A 13,126-nucleotide genomic window follows, 5' to 3' on the forward strand; every position below is an offset into this window, starting at 1 on the left:
ATCTACTTTACTGCTAGCCTTCTTATAGTGCAGACAATGCTTATTTGCAGCTAGTTACCAACAAGAAGAATTTAAATAGAATTGTGGATGCCAATTTACAACAGTTATGCAGTCATAAATCTGCCCAGATAACACAAAATCGTAATAGAAAGTTCACATTAAATCGTTCTCATGTCAATTTCACATTGGAATTGTATAATGATTAGAGTATGTCAAATCGAAGTGAACAATAAGTTGTTTTGCAGTCGTGCGTGTCTTCATATACAATTCATGACTGTGAATTATAAAGCAGTATAGACGATTGCAATATTTGATTATATCTTAATCATATATTCAGGAGTATTTAGTTGCGTGTTATAAAAACTACGCAAAATAGAATTACAAATAATGGTCAAAATTTTCGCACGTATATCGCCTCCACTTTGGTACATATATGTTCTTATATGGCGTGAAATATAACTTTTTCGTTCAGATATGATTTCGTATATCTCAGTTGCAATCGAGATATACAAACCAAATGGTTTACTGGGTGATAAACAACCACCTGCAGTATAAAACGCCAGGGATGCTAATAAACGACTGATTTACTGCTTATTTTAATGCTTATTGGTTACCTGGGAAGGACTCTCATACAAATAAAACAGAAATTTTTCCGTAACTCAATAACTAATCGAATTCGAGAAATTTTAGACTCTTTCATAAAACATTAATCAATAACAAGACCACCGAGAACTATCAATAGTAACATTAGATAAATGTTGCCGGCCACTGCGGGGGGTAGCCCCCCGTAGAGATCACCTCTATCTGGGTTTATTTATTTTCCTAGATCTACTGACCTCTATTACTTTCCCTCAGTTGGGTCACCTCTGCGAAATAGTACTTTATGAAAAGATTTTCCGTGAAATGGTACATCCCGCGTAAGGTTTTTCGCGAAATGGTATTCTGCGAAACTTTATATTCCGCGTTATGGTCAACCGAGAATTGGTGTTCCGCAAAATGGTATTCGCCGAAATGGTTTGTAATGATTACGAATATTTAACGGGAAACTAGCAGTCATTAACTTTTCGTCGAAAAGCCCAATTTCGGAAGCAGTTTTTAGACCCAAAAGCTGGCTCCTGTTTATAAAAATGTAAATACTGCATTCTTCTTGTCAATCTGAACACAGCGAATACATTTTCATGAACAGAATTTTTCTTTCAAACAAAAAAAAACTGCTTTTGAAATTGGCAAAATTGATGACGACTAATTTCACCTTAAATGCTATCCGCTTTATTTTATCAGGCTAAGCAATGGGGGGAGTTGTTTCCTACTTTACTGGAAAATTTGTATATTAAAACACCCATGAACTTCCCAGAAGCTTGCAAAACTCGAGCTTGTGACAAAGGTCATCCGAGATTTACGATTTATGTACAACACAGTTTAATTCGTGGCAATACAAAGTTTATCGTGTCAGCTAGTGTTATTATAAAATGCACACTTTACACATCCGATGAGAAGTTCACGCACAAGTTTGATTTATTTGCCCGAAAATGTAAGCAAACGTAATACGAAAAAGAAGAACAGTCAAAGCATGAGAAAAAGAAGACCGTCTTCGGGACTCTCTCTCAGAATATAACCTGTAAATATCCAGTGATGCCAGCGCCAATATTTGTCTAGGGACTACCGTGGACCCCCGTTCGTTTGACCGTTTTTAGTCTGAACACTTTTTAATTTGAACCCCGCTGATGGTTTGCACGACGTGCAAATTAAAAATGGTTCAAACGTCATTTTCAACATGACATCATTTGTTTATGCAGACAATACTCATAAACACGATTTGTTTGTACTGATCTAGCGTGTTTAATCTGTTTCTCATTCCGTTTTCCCAACGATTATGATAGAAATCCGATCGAAGAATGAAACAGAATGGTTTGATAACCACCGAAACAATAACAAAGAGCAGGGCCGCCAGTACATACAAGCTTCGGCATATTTAGGGTTGCCAGTTGTTCAAATTAAAAAGTAAACTTGTTAGTTTGCATGAGGAATCGTTCAACCGAACGGGGGTCCACTGTATGAGGTGCGTGGTAAATTTAAATCTAGATAGAATTAACAAAAGGGCGAATATCGCAAATGTAAACAAAACGGGTGAGAGTTGCTTTTTAATGGACCAGCATAGGAAAAGCAACCCTCACTCGGTTGGTTTACGCTTGCGACATTCGCCCTTTTGTTAATTCTATCTTCAAATGCATCAAATCAAAAATATTAATATCAACAACCACGAAGAAATTTTTGGGGGATGGTTCACTCAGAAAATGCGTTGCTTACATTTAAATTTATTGCAAAGTGTACCTCAGTTTGTTCAATTTTTAAGCGAATGACCCGAAAAAAATTGCCGTCAAACGAAAATAAGAACCACAACTACTGTAAAGGTCCAGAGACAATGCATACGGATTTTACTACGTTGCGGATATTTGACAGAAAACCCATGGAAAAACTGTCAAATTGTCGCAACGTAGTAAAATCCGTATCAAGATCCGTATGCATTGTCTGGGCCTTAACAGTAGGGTACAAAATACAGTAACATATGAATAAAATTCTGAGTTGATAAAACTTGAATTTGAGACACGTTCAAAATAAATTTACCATAAATTTAAATGTCCACAATAAAAGCTGTTGTTGGCGCATTGTTTCTAAAGACCCAGACACAATGCATACGGATTTTACTACGTTGCGCCAATTTGACAGTTTTTCCATGGGTTTTCTGTCAAATATCCGCAACGTAGTAAAATCCGTATGCATTGTGTTTGGGCCTTAAATTTCTAACTTGGATTTTAACTACGAAATTTAATGTGATTTTTTTCGGGAAATTTTTCTAGAAATTGGCAGCTTTGCCAAATTCTCTTTTTTTGGTTGTCTTCTTTAAAAAAAATTTTTTTACAGTGTATTTGCTCAATTTGACAATCAATTTACTTCGTTTTTGTTTACCTTTTACACAAAACTGCGAGATTGTCGATTGTCACATCAGATTATCAGGATTATCACTATTTTTGGGGGCGATAAGCTTGTTTCGATTGCTATTTTAGTTTGAAATAGGGCGGAAAATTGTAATTTTCGTGTCTACATTGGCCGCTTCCAGCCCCTGGAATGTCTCTCCTGTGTAACACTGGCGATTGGTTCACGCTGGGCCATGGCAATTCTTACAGGTAATTGGTCTTCTCTAGGGTTTCTTTCTTTTCTAATCTAAGATTCTGAATCATTGCGCTGGTAATTTCAGAAAAATCGATCTGTACACAATGGACTGGCCAGCTAGTATTAATCTCGAGCAGATGACGGTGCACGCAGCTTCCTATGGTGGACCCATCGCTCTGGTTAAAGATTTTAAGCAGTTCCTCAAGCTCTCCGGTACCGGAACTGCCAAACCGATGATTCGGATTTTTAACTGCGCTGGAAAGCTGATTTCTTCTATTACGGTGAGCTCTTCCTAGGATGAAAAGATTCTTGGTTACTAGTTCTTCCATTCTCAGTGGGATAATGGCAATCTGGTGTGTATGGGTTGGTCAGATGCGGAGGAATTTCTCTGTGTCCAGGATGATGGCTTTGTATGGATCCACGACATGTTCGGAAACTTTCAGCACAAGTTTAGTATGGGCAAGGACGTGACGGAGGTGATCGAAGCGAAAATTTTTGCGTCGAGCTCCGGAACGGGTGTAGCGGTTATCACAGCTAGCTACAAGATTTACATCGTAAACAGCATCAAAGACCCGAAATCGCGACCCTTGTCCGAGTTGTTGACTCTATCCAAGTATGTTTATGATAGTAGAATGTACGTAAAATATTATTTCTTTCATTTTTATTCAGAGACTTGACCTGCTGGGAATTGGTTTCGAAGGAACGCAACACCTGCTGCCTGCTGGCCCGAGATACGGAAATAATTCACGTTCGGCATGGGGATAGTGCTCCGTTAACTCATGTAATTACCATGAAAAGCGAATTCAGTAGCATTCTGGCTATGTCAGTATCCTTCAATCATCGTCACCTGGCGTTGTACACCAACACAGGAGTGCTCTGGCTGGGTTCGGCAGATTTGAAAACAAAATATTGCGAGTATGCCACGGGTCGCAGCGAACGGCCGCAGCAGATTATGTGGTGCTGTGACGAAGAACCACACCCCGATCGTCAGGCGGTTGTTGTGAGCTATCCTTCGATGGTTTTGGTTGTTGGAATGACCGGAGATTCCAACATTTACACGTATGATTCTCCTACGGTGTTGATCCAGGAGATGGACGCTGTACGGATCCTAACCAATGGATACCACGAACTGATTCAGCGGGTACCAAAGTGTACAAGCAACATTTTCGGTATTAACATCAGCGAGCCCGCGAGCTTCCTGTTCGAGGCACATAGGAAATTTCAGGAACGTAGTCATCAGTCCGACGAATATCTGTGTTTGATACAAAACCGTTTGGCATCGGCCGTTGGGGAGTGTGTGCAAGCCGCCGGACAGGAGTTCGACTCACACACTCAGAAAAGCCTAATTCGGGCGGCATATTTTGGAAAAGGCTTTTTGTCTGGCTATAATCCCGAAAGCTATATAGAAATGTGTCGTGTTCTGCGAGTACTCAACGCCTTACGTGACCGAAATGTTGGAATGCCGCTCACGTTAAGACAGTAAGACTTTACTAACAAATTTGCTAGTCTGATTCGTTGGTAAGAAAAACGAATTTTTGTTTCGTCTGCAGATTCAATTATCTACAGCCGTTGGTTATTCTGGATCGGTTGATTTTCCGCAAGCATTACGCATTAGCAATACAGATTGCGAAGCACCTTAAGCTACCTGAGTCGCGAATTCTTGAACACTGGGCGTTTCACAAAATTGTCCACGATAAAAGTGAGTTGTTTATGATTGTTATTCAACAATTCTGTTATCGATCAAACGTTTTTCCATCCACAGATGAAGAGGAAGTGGCACGTAAAATTTCGAACAAGTTTCTCTCGCATCAAACCTTGGAGCGTGTCTCGTTCGCAAACGTCGCCAAAAAGGCTCAGCAGGTAGGTAAAACTAAGCTCGCCATCACCCTGCTGGAGCAGGAACCACGCAAAAGTCTGCAAGTTCCACTGCTGCTCAAACTGGGTGCTAACGAGAAAGCCCTGATGGCGGCAACACAATCCGGCGACACGGACCTCATCTACATGGTGATCCTGGAAATGAAAAGTACGACCGCGTTGGCTAAGTTTCAGATGATTATCCGTCGCTTTCCGCTGGCGCAGAACCTGTACAAGAAGTACTGCCAGGCGAATAGTTTGTCCACCTTGAAGGATATCTACTCACAAGAGGACGATTTTCAATCGCAAGCCGAGCTGGGCCTTCGTGAAGCGCTAGAAATTAGCAACGTTGAAGTCTCCATTCCGGACATTAGTGGCAATTACAAGAAGGCTGGCAAGACACTGGAGACGGAGTCCTGCGATGAGGCGAAAAAATTGATGAAACACCAGAAAGTAAGATTTTTTGCATACCTATAATCAAAACATGTTGAATTTTGTTTGATTTTTGTTAGACCCTAGATGAGAAGTATCAGAAACGTTTATATGGACTTCCGCTGCATGCAACGATTCGACAGCTGCTCCTTCTGGGCGATCTGAAATACGCAGAGCGGTTGAAGAGCGAATTTCGCATGCCGGACCGTCGCTTTTGGTGGCTGAGAATTCAAGTTCTATCCCAGCAGTTCCAGTGGGATGAACTGGAGCGGTTTTCCAAAGCGAAAAAGAGCCCTATCGGGTACGAGCCGTTCGTGGAGGTTTGCCTCCGGCAGCGAAAGGTAGAAGAAGCCAAGCGATACTTGCCGCGCTGCAGTGAGGAGAACAAACTCAAGTGGTACATACGGGCCGGTTGCTACGTCGAGGCTGCCACCATTGCCTACGAGCAGAAGGATATCGATAGTCTACTGAAAATCTACGACTATTGCTCCAACGATCCGGTTTTGTCGGCGAAAGTGGAGAATCTGATCGGGCAGCTGTCGTCCAAGAAATGAACGGTTTCTAGTGAGAAGCGGTGTTTTTTTGTTAGTCGCATTTGAATTATTTAGCAGTTGTATAAAGTTAACCTCTCATTATCATAATCCTACCTAATAATATTATAAATAGACTAACGTGAATAGAAACGTTCATTCATTTTGTAACCGTGGATTAAGTGATAAATACTGAGTAAAAGCTCATGTAATTTACGGTACAACAAATAAAATATATCAGTTTATTATCCGATAAAAACGCGTTCTTACTCACTATCTCAATATGTCAGGGTGTCCACTTGACCCAACCCCAACATCGCACTCCTACTATCGAAGGTACGGCTGGAACTGTTACGGTGATCTCCTGGTTCGAGAAGAGTGCCGATGTTGAACGCCGACTTGCTGATATAGTGGGTGATGTTGGAAGTATCGTCGACCGCGATTGCTTGAGGACTTCCTTTTATAACAATCGGGCAGCCCGGGGTGCTGCTGTTGATGCTGGCACGGATAGTTTCCACTCGTCGAGCAAGATGTAGCAAGATGCCCTCGGTAGAAGGGTGTAGTTGCATCTATTTTTGAGGAGGATATTACAGAGCACTTTGAGGGATTGGCACTCAACTCAATTCGGTGGTGTTTTAGCCGTAACCAAAGTAATGGACTAGTAGATCGGAGTGACTAAAACAGTCTACTAGTAACAGTCTGTCTTGCTTGGTGGTTGACTAACTAATGCCAATCTTTATTGAGCAAATTAAACTCATATCCTTTGGAAGCACAGCAGAGCAAGGTCTGCTACATCTTTCCCTCTTAACAGCAGGTCAGTCATTTGGAAGTTTTGATTTACGAGTTACAAGATAACTTCATCTTGATCGGGTGGCTTCGGTGTCGGTGTGAATTACGATTCGTTCTCTGTTTTTTCAATAATCGTAACAGGATTCGAACTAGACGTACCTTCTGCTGGATCGACTCTCGCATGTGCCATTGTAGATTGAACCTCATCGAGTAGGATTTCCCATGGCAGTTGTTGCGGATCTCCCTCAGAAGTGTCCCAATTGTATGCACGGTTCTCCAGGTTTTCGATCTGCTGCTGCTGCTGCATACGGTTTTAACTTAATGTCTATTTGCTGCATGATTGGTGGGCTGCAAAATCGCGTTCTTCAGAGCCGCACCAGACATTTTCTTCAGTCTTTTGAAGGACTTCAAAATCCTTCCAGATTTTTCTCTCGTCGCCAATTGTTGTAGTCGTTTGGTTGACATACGATCTCGCTAGCTTCGATCGTCCTGCCGTGTCCAACACAACAATGTAGTTTACGGAATTTTTCCGTGCGATGACTCGGCTGTCTTAGTGACAGACAAGATGGCATCCACTGTAGATTTGCCTTTATGGAAACCGAATTGGTTCCTTGACAGACCGTTTGTACCTTCCGTGTACTGTACGAGCCTGTTAAGGATACCCCTCTCCAGCACCTTGCGGGCAGTGTCGAGCAGACAGATCGGCCTATATGACGAGGGGACACCCGGAGCTTTTCCCTGCTTCGGCAATAGAACAGGTTCAGTCCCCTCCATCTGTCCGGGAAGTGGCCATCTTCCAGGCATCTACTCATTACTGCCCCGAATAATTCGGGAGCCTGCAAAATAGCCTTTAATGGCTTTAATGGCCACATTCGGGATTCTATCTGGTCCCGGTGCCTTGCTCACCTTTAGGGATTTAGCGATCTCAATGAGTTCCTCGTTCGTAACCGTCGCTTCCTCTCCGACCTCTAAACGGCCGTCGCTCACGTTACTTTGGATGTTCGGCATAGAGGCCGACCATCTTACGCTATGGTCTGAGATACTGGAACGTCGGCCGTGGGATGACTCAGCGGCCCAAGGGCAGGGCCTTGGCTCGTGGCGAGGAAAGAGGCCCTCGATGATCCGCTCCAGCATCTGTGGTAATCGCTCTGCGGGCGCCATCACGCCTTTGGTCTTTGCCATTACGACCCTATAGGCATCAACCCACGGATTCGTATTGGCACTAGCACATAACCTTTCATAGCAGGCTCGTTTACTAGCTTTTATCCCACTCTTAAGCGCTGCGCGTGCTGTCCCCAGTGCTACTCGACATTCATCCCTGCCATCGTCCGAACGAGCTCTTTGCATAATTCTCCTCGCACGAAGGCACGCTACGCGGAGTTCCTCAATTTTATCTGTCCACCAGTAAGCCGTTCGCGACAGCATCTTAACCAAATGATCAGCGATCGGATAGGGCATACCGCGATCACCGCACTCTCTTCGGATCGCTTCCACAAATACTTCGGGATCGAAGTATGTCTTCCATCCACGGGTGGTTGGAGTGTCGGCTCTACTCGCCGCCTGCCGCCTCGTTATCTGACCGACACCATAGCGGACCGCCTGATGGTCACTTTAAGTGTAGCCATTGTCTACCCTCCAGTCTCCCATCAGACCAGGACTGCCGAAAGTCACATCGATGAAAGACTCCGCACCGTTCCTGCTGAAGGTACTTGTGGTGCCGACGTTGGCCAGATCTACGTTGAGCTTTGCCAGAACCTCAAGCAGAATCCGACCCCTATGGTTCGTGCGACGACTTCCCCACTCTACCGCCCAAGCGTTAAAGTCGCCCGCCACAACCACCGGTCTTAGACCAGTCAGCACAACTGATACTCGGTCTATCATCCGTGTAAACTGCTCGATAGACCATTTCGGCGGAGCATAGCAGCTGCAGTAGATCACTCCACCCACTTTGGCAACCGCAAATCCCTCGTCTGCGGTTGACACGACCTCTTGAACCGGGAACCTGCTTGTCTTCCATATAGCCGCCGTCCCGGACCTTTCCAAGACCCAGTTGCCGTTTCCGGCAGGGACGCGATATGGGTCCGAGATGATAGCAATGTCCGTTGCCGACTCGGAAACTGCTTGGTGTAGCAGCTGCTGATGAGCCGTGGTTCAGGTTGAGTTGTGTCACTTGCACTATAATCGTGGTTTGGTTGCCGGCACACCAGCCGGGCACCTTGATGGACCTCCCGTTACGTGCTTTGCGTCCCGTTTACCGGTACAGATCAAGCACTTGGGCGGCTCCGCGCAGTCCCTTACTTTATGGCCAGCACTGCCACATCTCCCGCACAATGGACTCCTATCTGGCCCCTTGTGGTTCGAGGCTGTATGTTCGTGCTTAGCACCGGAAGCAAGCCTCCGACTGCTTGAGCACGCTCAGTGGCGTCACTATACAATGCATTGCGCTTCCCACAGATTTGCTGTGTTGGTATGTACATTGATTTCCATGCAACGGAGAGCGCTTAAAAGCTTGTTGCATATAAGGGTAAACGGGGTAACAACGCCCATCGGGGTAAAACCGCCCACCATGGTTTTACAGGGCCTTGCTCAAATTGGTGTTAAATGTTGATAAGTCATATTACTGAATGCGTACGCAATATTTTACAATACCTTGTACAGCAATATCGTATAAACTATCGGAGAAATAAATAAAAACAGATTTTTCATTATAATCGTTTCGTTTTTTATAACTTTGTTCCCGCAGAACTTAGGGTTTATTTGATTCAAAACGTTAAAACTTTTAGTAAATCCAACCCATATCGCATCTCTGATCCTGTCTTCATCCGACAGTACCTAAATTAGGTTACTGTTCATGCAGTTTTGTTCAAATAAATAGTGAAATGTGTAAATCAGTCATTTGGGGGTAAAACCGCCCACTTTACGTGTGGATAAATACACCCACACAGCCGCTTTGAAAATTATTAGAGTTTGGGCTGAACAGTGTTCTATATAGCGACTTAAGTAAACTTTTTGCGAACTTTCTAGTTCTATTAGAAGTTACTTTGTATTCCCTTCGAAGTTTAAACATCAAATATGAACTTGAAAGTACGGTTAATTACTTAAAAATGAAGTTGAATAGAGTTCTATTCATGATCATTTCGTTGGCTGATTAAGCCAAAAATCTCCTTTTATCGGAACTTTTGGTTACTTGGGTAGACTGTTTGAAAAAATCTAAATCGCCAATTTTCTCTGCGGGCGCTATGGACATTTTTTTGTTTTCTCGGATATAGCTTTTTTCAATAATTCCTCCCTCTTGGAACAAATATCATGGAATAAACATTTTTTTATGAAAATATAGCAAATTTTTTTAGCAATGCAAAAATAATATGTATCTAGTTTATCAATCAGAACAATTTGAAATGTCAAAAAATGACCCTCCGGATCAATTGCAGGAACTTTAATACCCATATTGTTATATTTTATCTTAGATCCTCTCTAGTCCTTAAGGATTGACTCCAGGATGCCTAAACCGATCCATTTTGTTGTCTCAGGAAACTACACGGTATCAATTTCAAGACTGTTTGTATCTATATTACTGATATTCTTCAAATACGAGTGGTTGCCGGACACCCCAAGTAACCACGAAGCTTTATATCAATTCAATTGTAATGCTTTATAGTGCGCTACAAAGCATATCATATAATGTATTATTTTCTTACATGTACAATAAATGCAGTAATAAAGTGGAAAAGGGCCCCACTATTGTCAAATTAAAGCTGCATTATAATAGCAATTGCTAAAGCACCATTACGGCATGAATTAAACATCGCTTCGCCTGCATTATCGACATATCGTTATTTTTAGCCTGTTTGCGAAAAAAATATAAAAACATCAATTCGGCCGGCGTGTCAAAAGACAAAAATAAATATATTTCATATTTATTTTTGAAGTCCGCTGGTTCTAGCAGCTTCTCAAGCTATGCGTTACTTCATTATTTACGACGAATGGATTTTTTTTGCATTTCAAATGTTACCTTTAATGAGACTTGAACCTGATGGGTGCGTGTATCCCTGCATGGTTCATTTGCTGGCGCCTTTGATATCTTAACCACAGCTGTTATAGATGAGTGGGTTGTAATTAGTCGTACTTAAATCGTCGTTCGTAGTTGATTTTAGAATTCAATTGGTTGAAAAAAGACAGCAGCAGTTAGGTGAAACAGAGTATGAGTAGTGGCCGTAAATAAGCAAAAACGAAGTCAGGTATAAGCATTTTATTAACATTTACGGTACGTTTTAAAGATTTGTCCTAAAGCTTGTAAGCAACATATTGTAACATTATATACGCAAATAGTGTTTTTAATAATGCTAATTTACGATAATGCTTAAACGCATTAGCAATGTTTATACAAAAGTTTTAACCATGCGAATTGCTGATATACCGCTGTCTGGTATTAGCGATGCCGAGCTACAGCCAATATGGGGTTATGCATTAATGCTTGTGGTTACTTGGGTATACTCGGCATTTAAATTTAAAAGAAAAAGGAAACAATGGAAATTATACAAATATTGTGTTGTATACAGCCAGGGATTGTCCTCTAGAATTTTTCAACATTTTTCTCTAGTCATCATCAAACACCCCGCACTGGGTTCTGGGATACTGGGTTCGCCATAGAGCTGTGCGAGTTCATGGTTCATCCTCCGCTTCGATACTCCGTTTTCCTGTACACCGCCGAAGATCGTTCTTAGCACTCGTCGTTCGAAAACTCCGAGCACTCGCAAGCCCTCCTCGAGCATTGTCCATGTTTCATGCCCGTAGAGAACAACCGGTCTAATAAGCGTCTTGTGCAGGGTGCACTTTGTACGGGACTTAGTCTGTTCGACCGCAATTGCTTGTGGAGCCCATAGTAAGCACGACTTCCGCTGATAATACGCCTCCGAATCTCACGGCTGGTATCATTGTCCGCCGTTACCAGTGAGCCAAGGTAGACAAATTCATCGACTACCTCAAACTCATCGCCGTCGATCAATATACTACTGTCCAAGCGGTGTCGTTCGGCCTCGGTTCCGCTGACCAGCATGTACTTTGGGTTAGACGTTCTTATCTTTAATCCAATCTTTTCTGCTTCGTGCTTTAGTCTGGTGTACTGTCCAGCCACCGCCACAGATGTTCTGCCGATAATATCCATGTTATCGGCAAAGCAGACGAACTGACTAGATTTGTTGAATATCGTGCCCCGCGTGTTGATATCCGCTCTGTTCATAACACCTTGTAGCGCTATGTTGAACAGCAGGTATGAAAGACCGTCACCTTGAAGAAGCCCTCTGTGTGATTCGAATAAACTCGACAATCCACTCGAAATCCGAACACTGTGTATCATCCATCGTAGATTTAATCAGTTTGATGAGCTTCCTGGGAAAGCTGTCTCGTCCATGATTTTCCATAGCTCTTTCCGGTCGATGGAATCATATGCGGCTTTGAAGTCAACAAACAAATGATGCGTGGGAACTCTGTATTCACGGCCCTTTTGGAGGATTTGCCGCAGTGTAAATATTTGATCCGTTGTAGACCGACCTTAGACGAAGCCGGTTTGATAAGTTCCCACAAATCTGTTCGCAATTGGTGATACTCGGCGGAAAATGATTTAGGATAGCACTTTATAGGCGGCATTAAGAACGTGATAGTTCTCACAGTCCAACTTGTCGCCCTTTTTATAGATTGGACAGATAACCCCATCTTTCCACTCCTTCGGTAGCTGTTCCGTATCCCAAATTCTATTTCAATTAGTCGGTGTAGACAAACCGCCAGCTTTTCTGGTCCCATTTTAATAAGCTCCGCTCCGATGCCATCTTTTCCAGCTGACTTGTTGTTCTTTAGCTGGGCTCCTTAACTTCGCCTATCGTTGAGGCTGGCATCTCTTCCCTGTTTGTTGCACCGTCAAAATCGCTTTCCCCGCCGCCATAGTTCTCCGCCTGGGCGCCATTCAGGTGTTCGTCGAAGTGCTGCTTCCACCTATCGGTCACCTCACGATCGTCCGTCAGAATACTGGCTCGCGGCACAAAGCCTTTGAGGGATCCGTTCAGTTTCTGGTAGAACTTTCGCGTTTCCTGAGAACGATGCTGCCGCTCCAACTCTGCATATTTCTGCTCTTCCAGGTAGCGCTTTTTCTCCCGAAAGATTTAATTTCACTGCATCTTCTGTTTGTGTCTTTCAACGTTCTGACGTGTGGCACTTCGCATCTTGGCCGCTCGCGCAGCGTTCTTCTCATCCATTACACCCCTACATTCATCGTCAAACCAATCGTTCCGTGATTCCGGGCCACATGCCCGATGGAGCTCTCCACTACACTGCTGATGGCTGTTTTGATAGTGTGC

At 43.2% G+C, this 13,126-nt stretch overlaps 1 protein-coding gene across 2 annotated transcripts; it reads left to right on the forward strand.

Annotated features, from left to right (window-relative positions):
- The first annotated feature begins 3,030 nt into the window (after window positions 1–3,030).
- On the forward strand, window positions 3,031–6,201 carry LOC128740106 (vacuolar protein sorting-associated protein 16 homolog). Of its 2 annotated transcripts, XM_053835622.1 has the most exons (7): window positions 3,031–3,185; window positions 3,257–3,452; window positions 3,507–3,784; window positions 3,841–4,650; window positions 4,722–4,870; window positions 4,934–5,478; window positions 5,538–6,201. In XM_053835622.1, the coding sequence occupies exons 1-7, from the start codon at window positions 3,127–3,129 to the stop codon at window positions 6,009–6,011; spliced, it is 2,511 nt and encodes an 836-aa protein (XP_053691597.1). In that variant the 5' UTR covers window positions 3,031–3,126; the 3' UTR covers window positions 6,012–6,201. The 2 variants fall into 2 exon arrangements, with proteins under 2 accessions (XP_053691597.1, XP_053691593.1); XM_053835618.1 differs by having other exon boundaries at window positions 4,722–5,478.
- Window positions 6,202–13,126: the final 6,925 nt, after the last annotated feature.

The sequence above is a fragment of the Sabethes cyaneus genome, chromosome 1 (genome assembly GCF_943734655.1).
Source record: "Sabethes cyaneus chromosome 1, idSabCyanKW18_F2, whole genome shotgun sequence".
Classification (NCBI taxonomy): Eukaryota; Metazoa; Arthropoda; class Insecta; order Diptera; family Culicidae; genus Sabethes; species Sabethes cyaneus.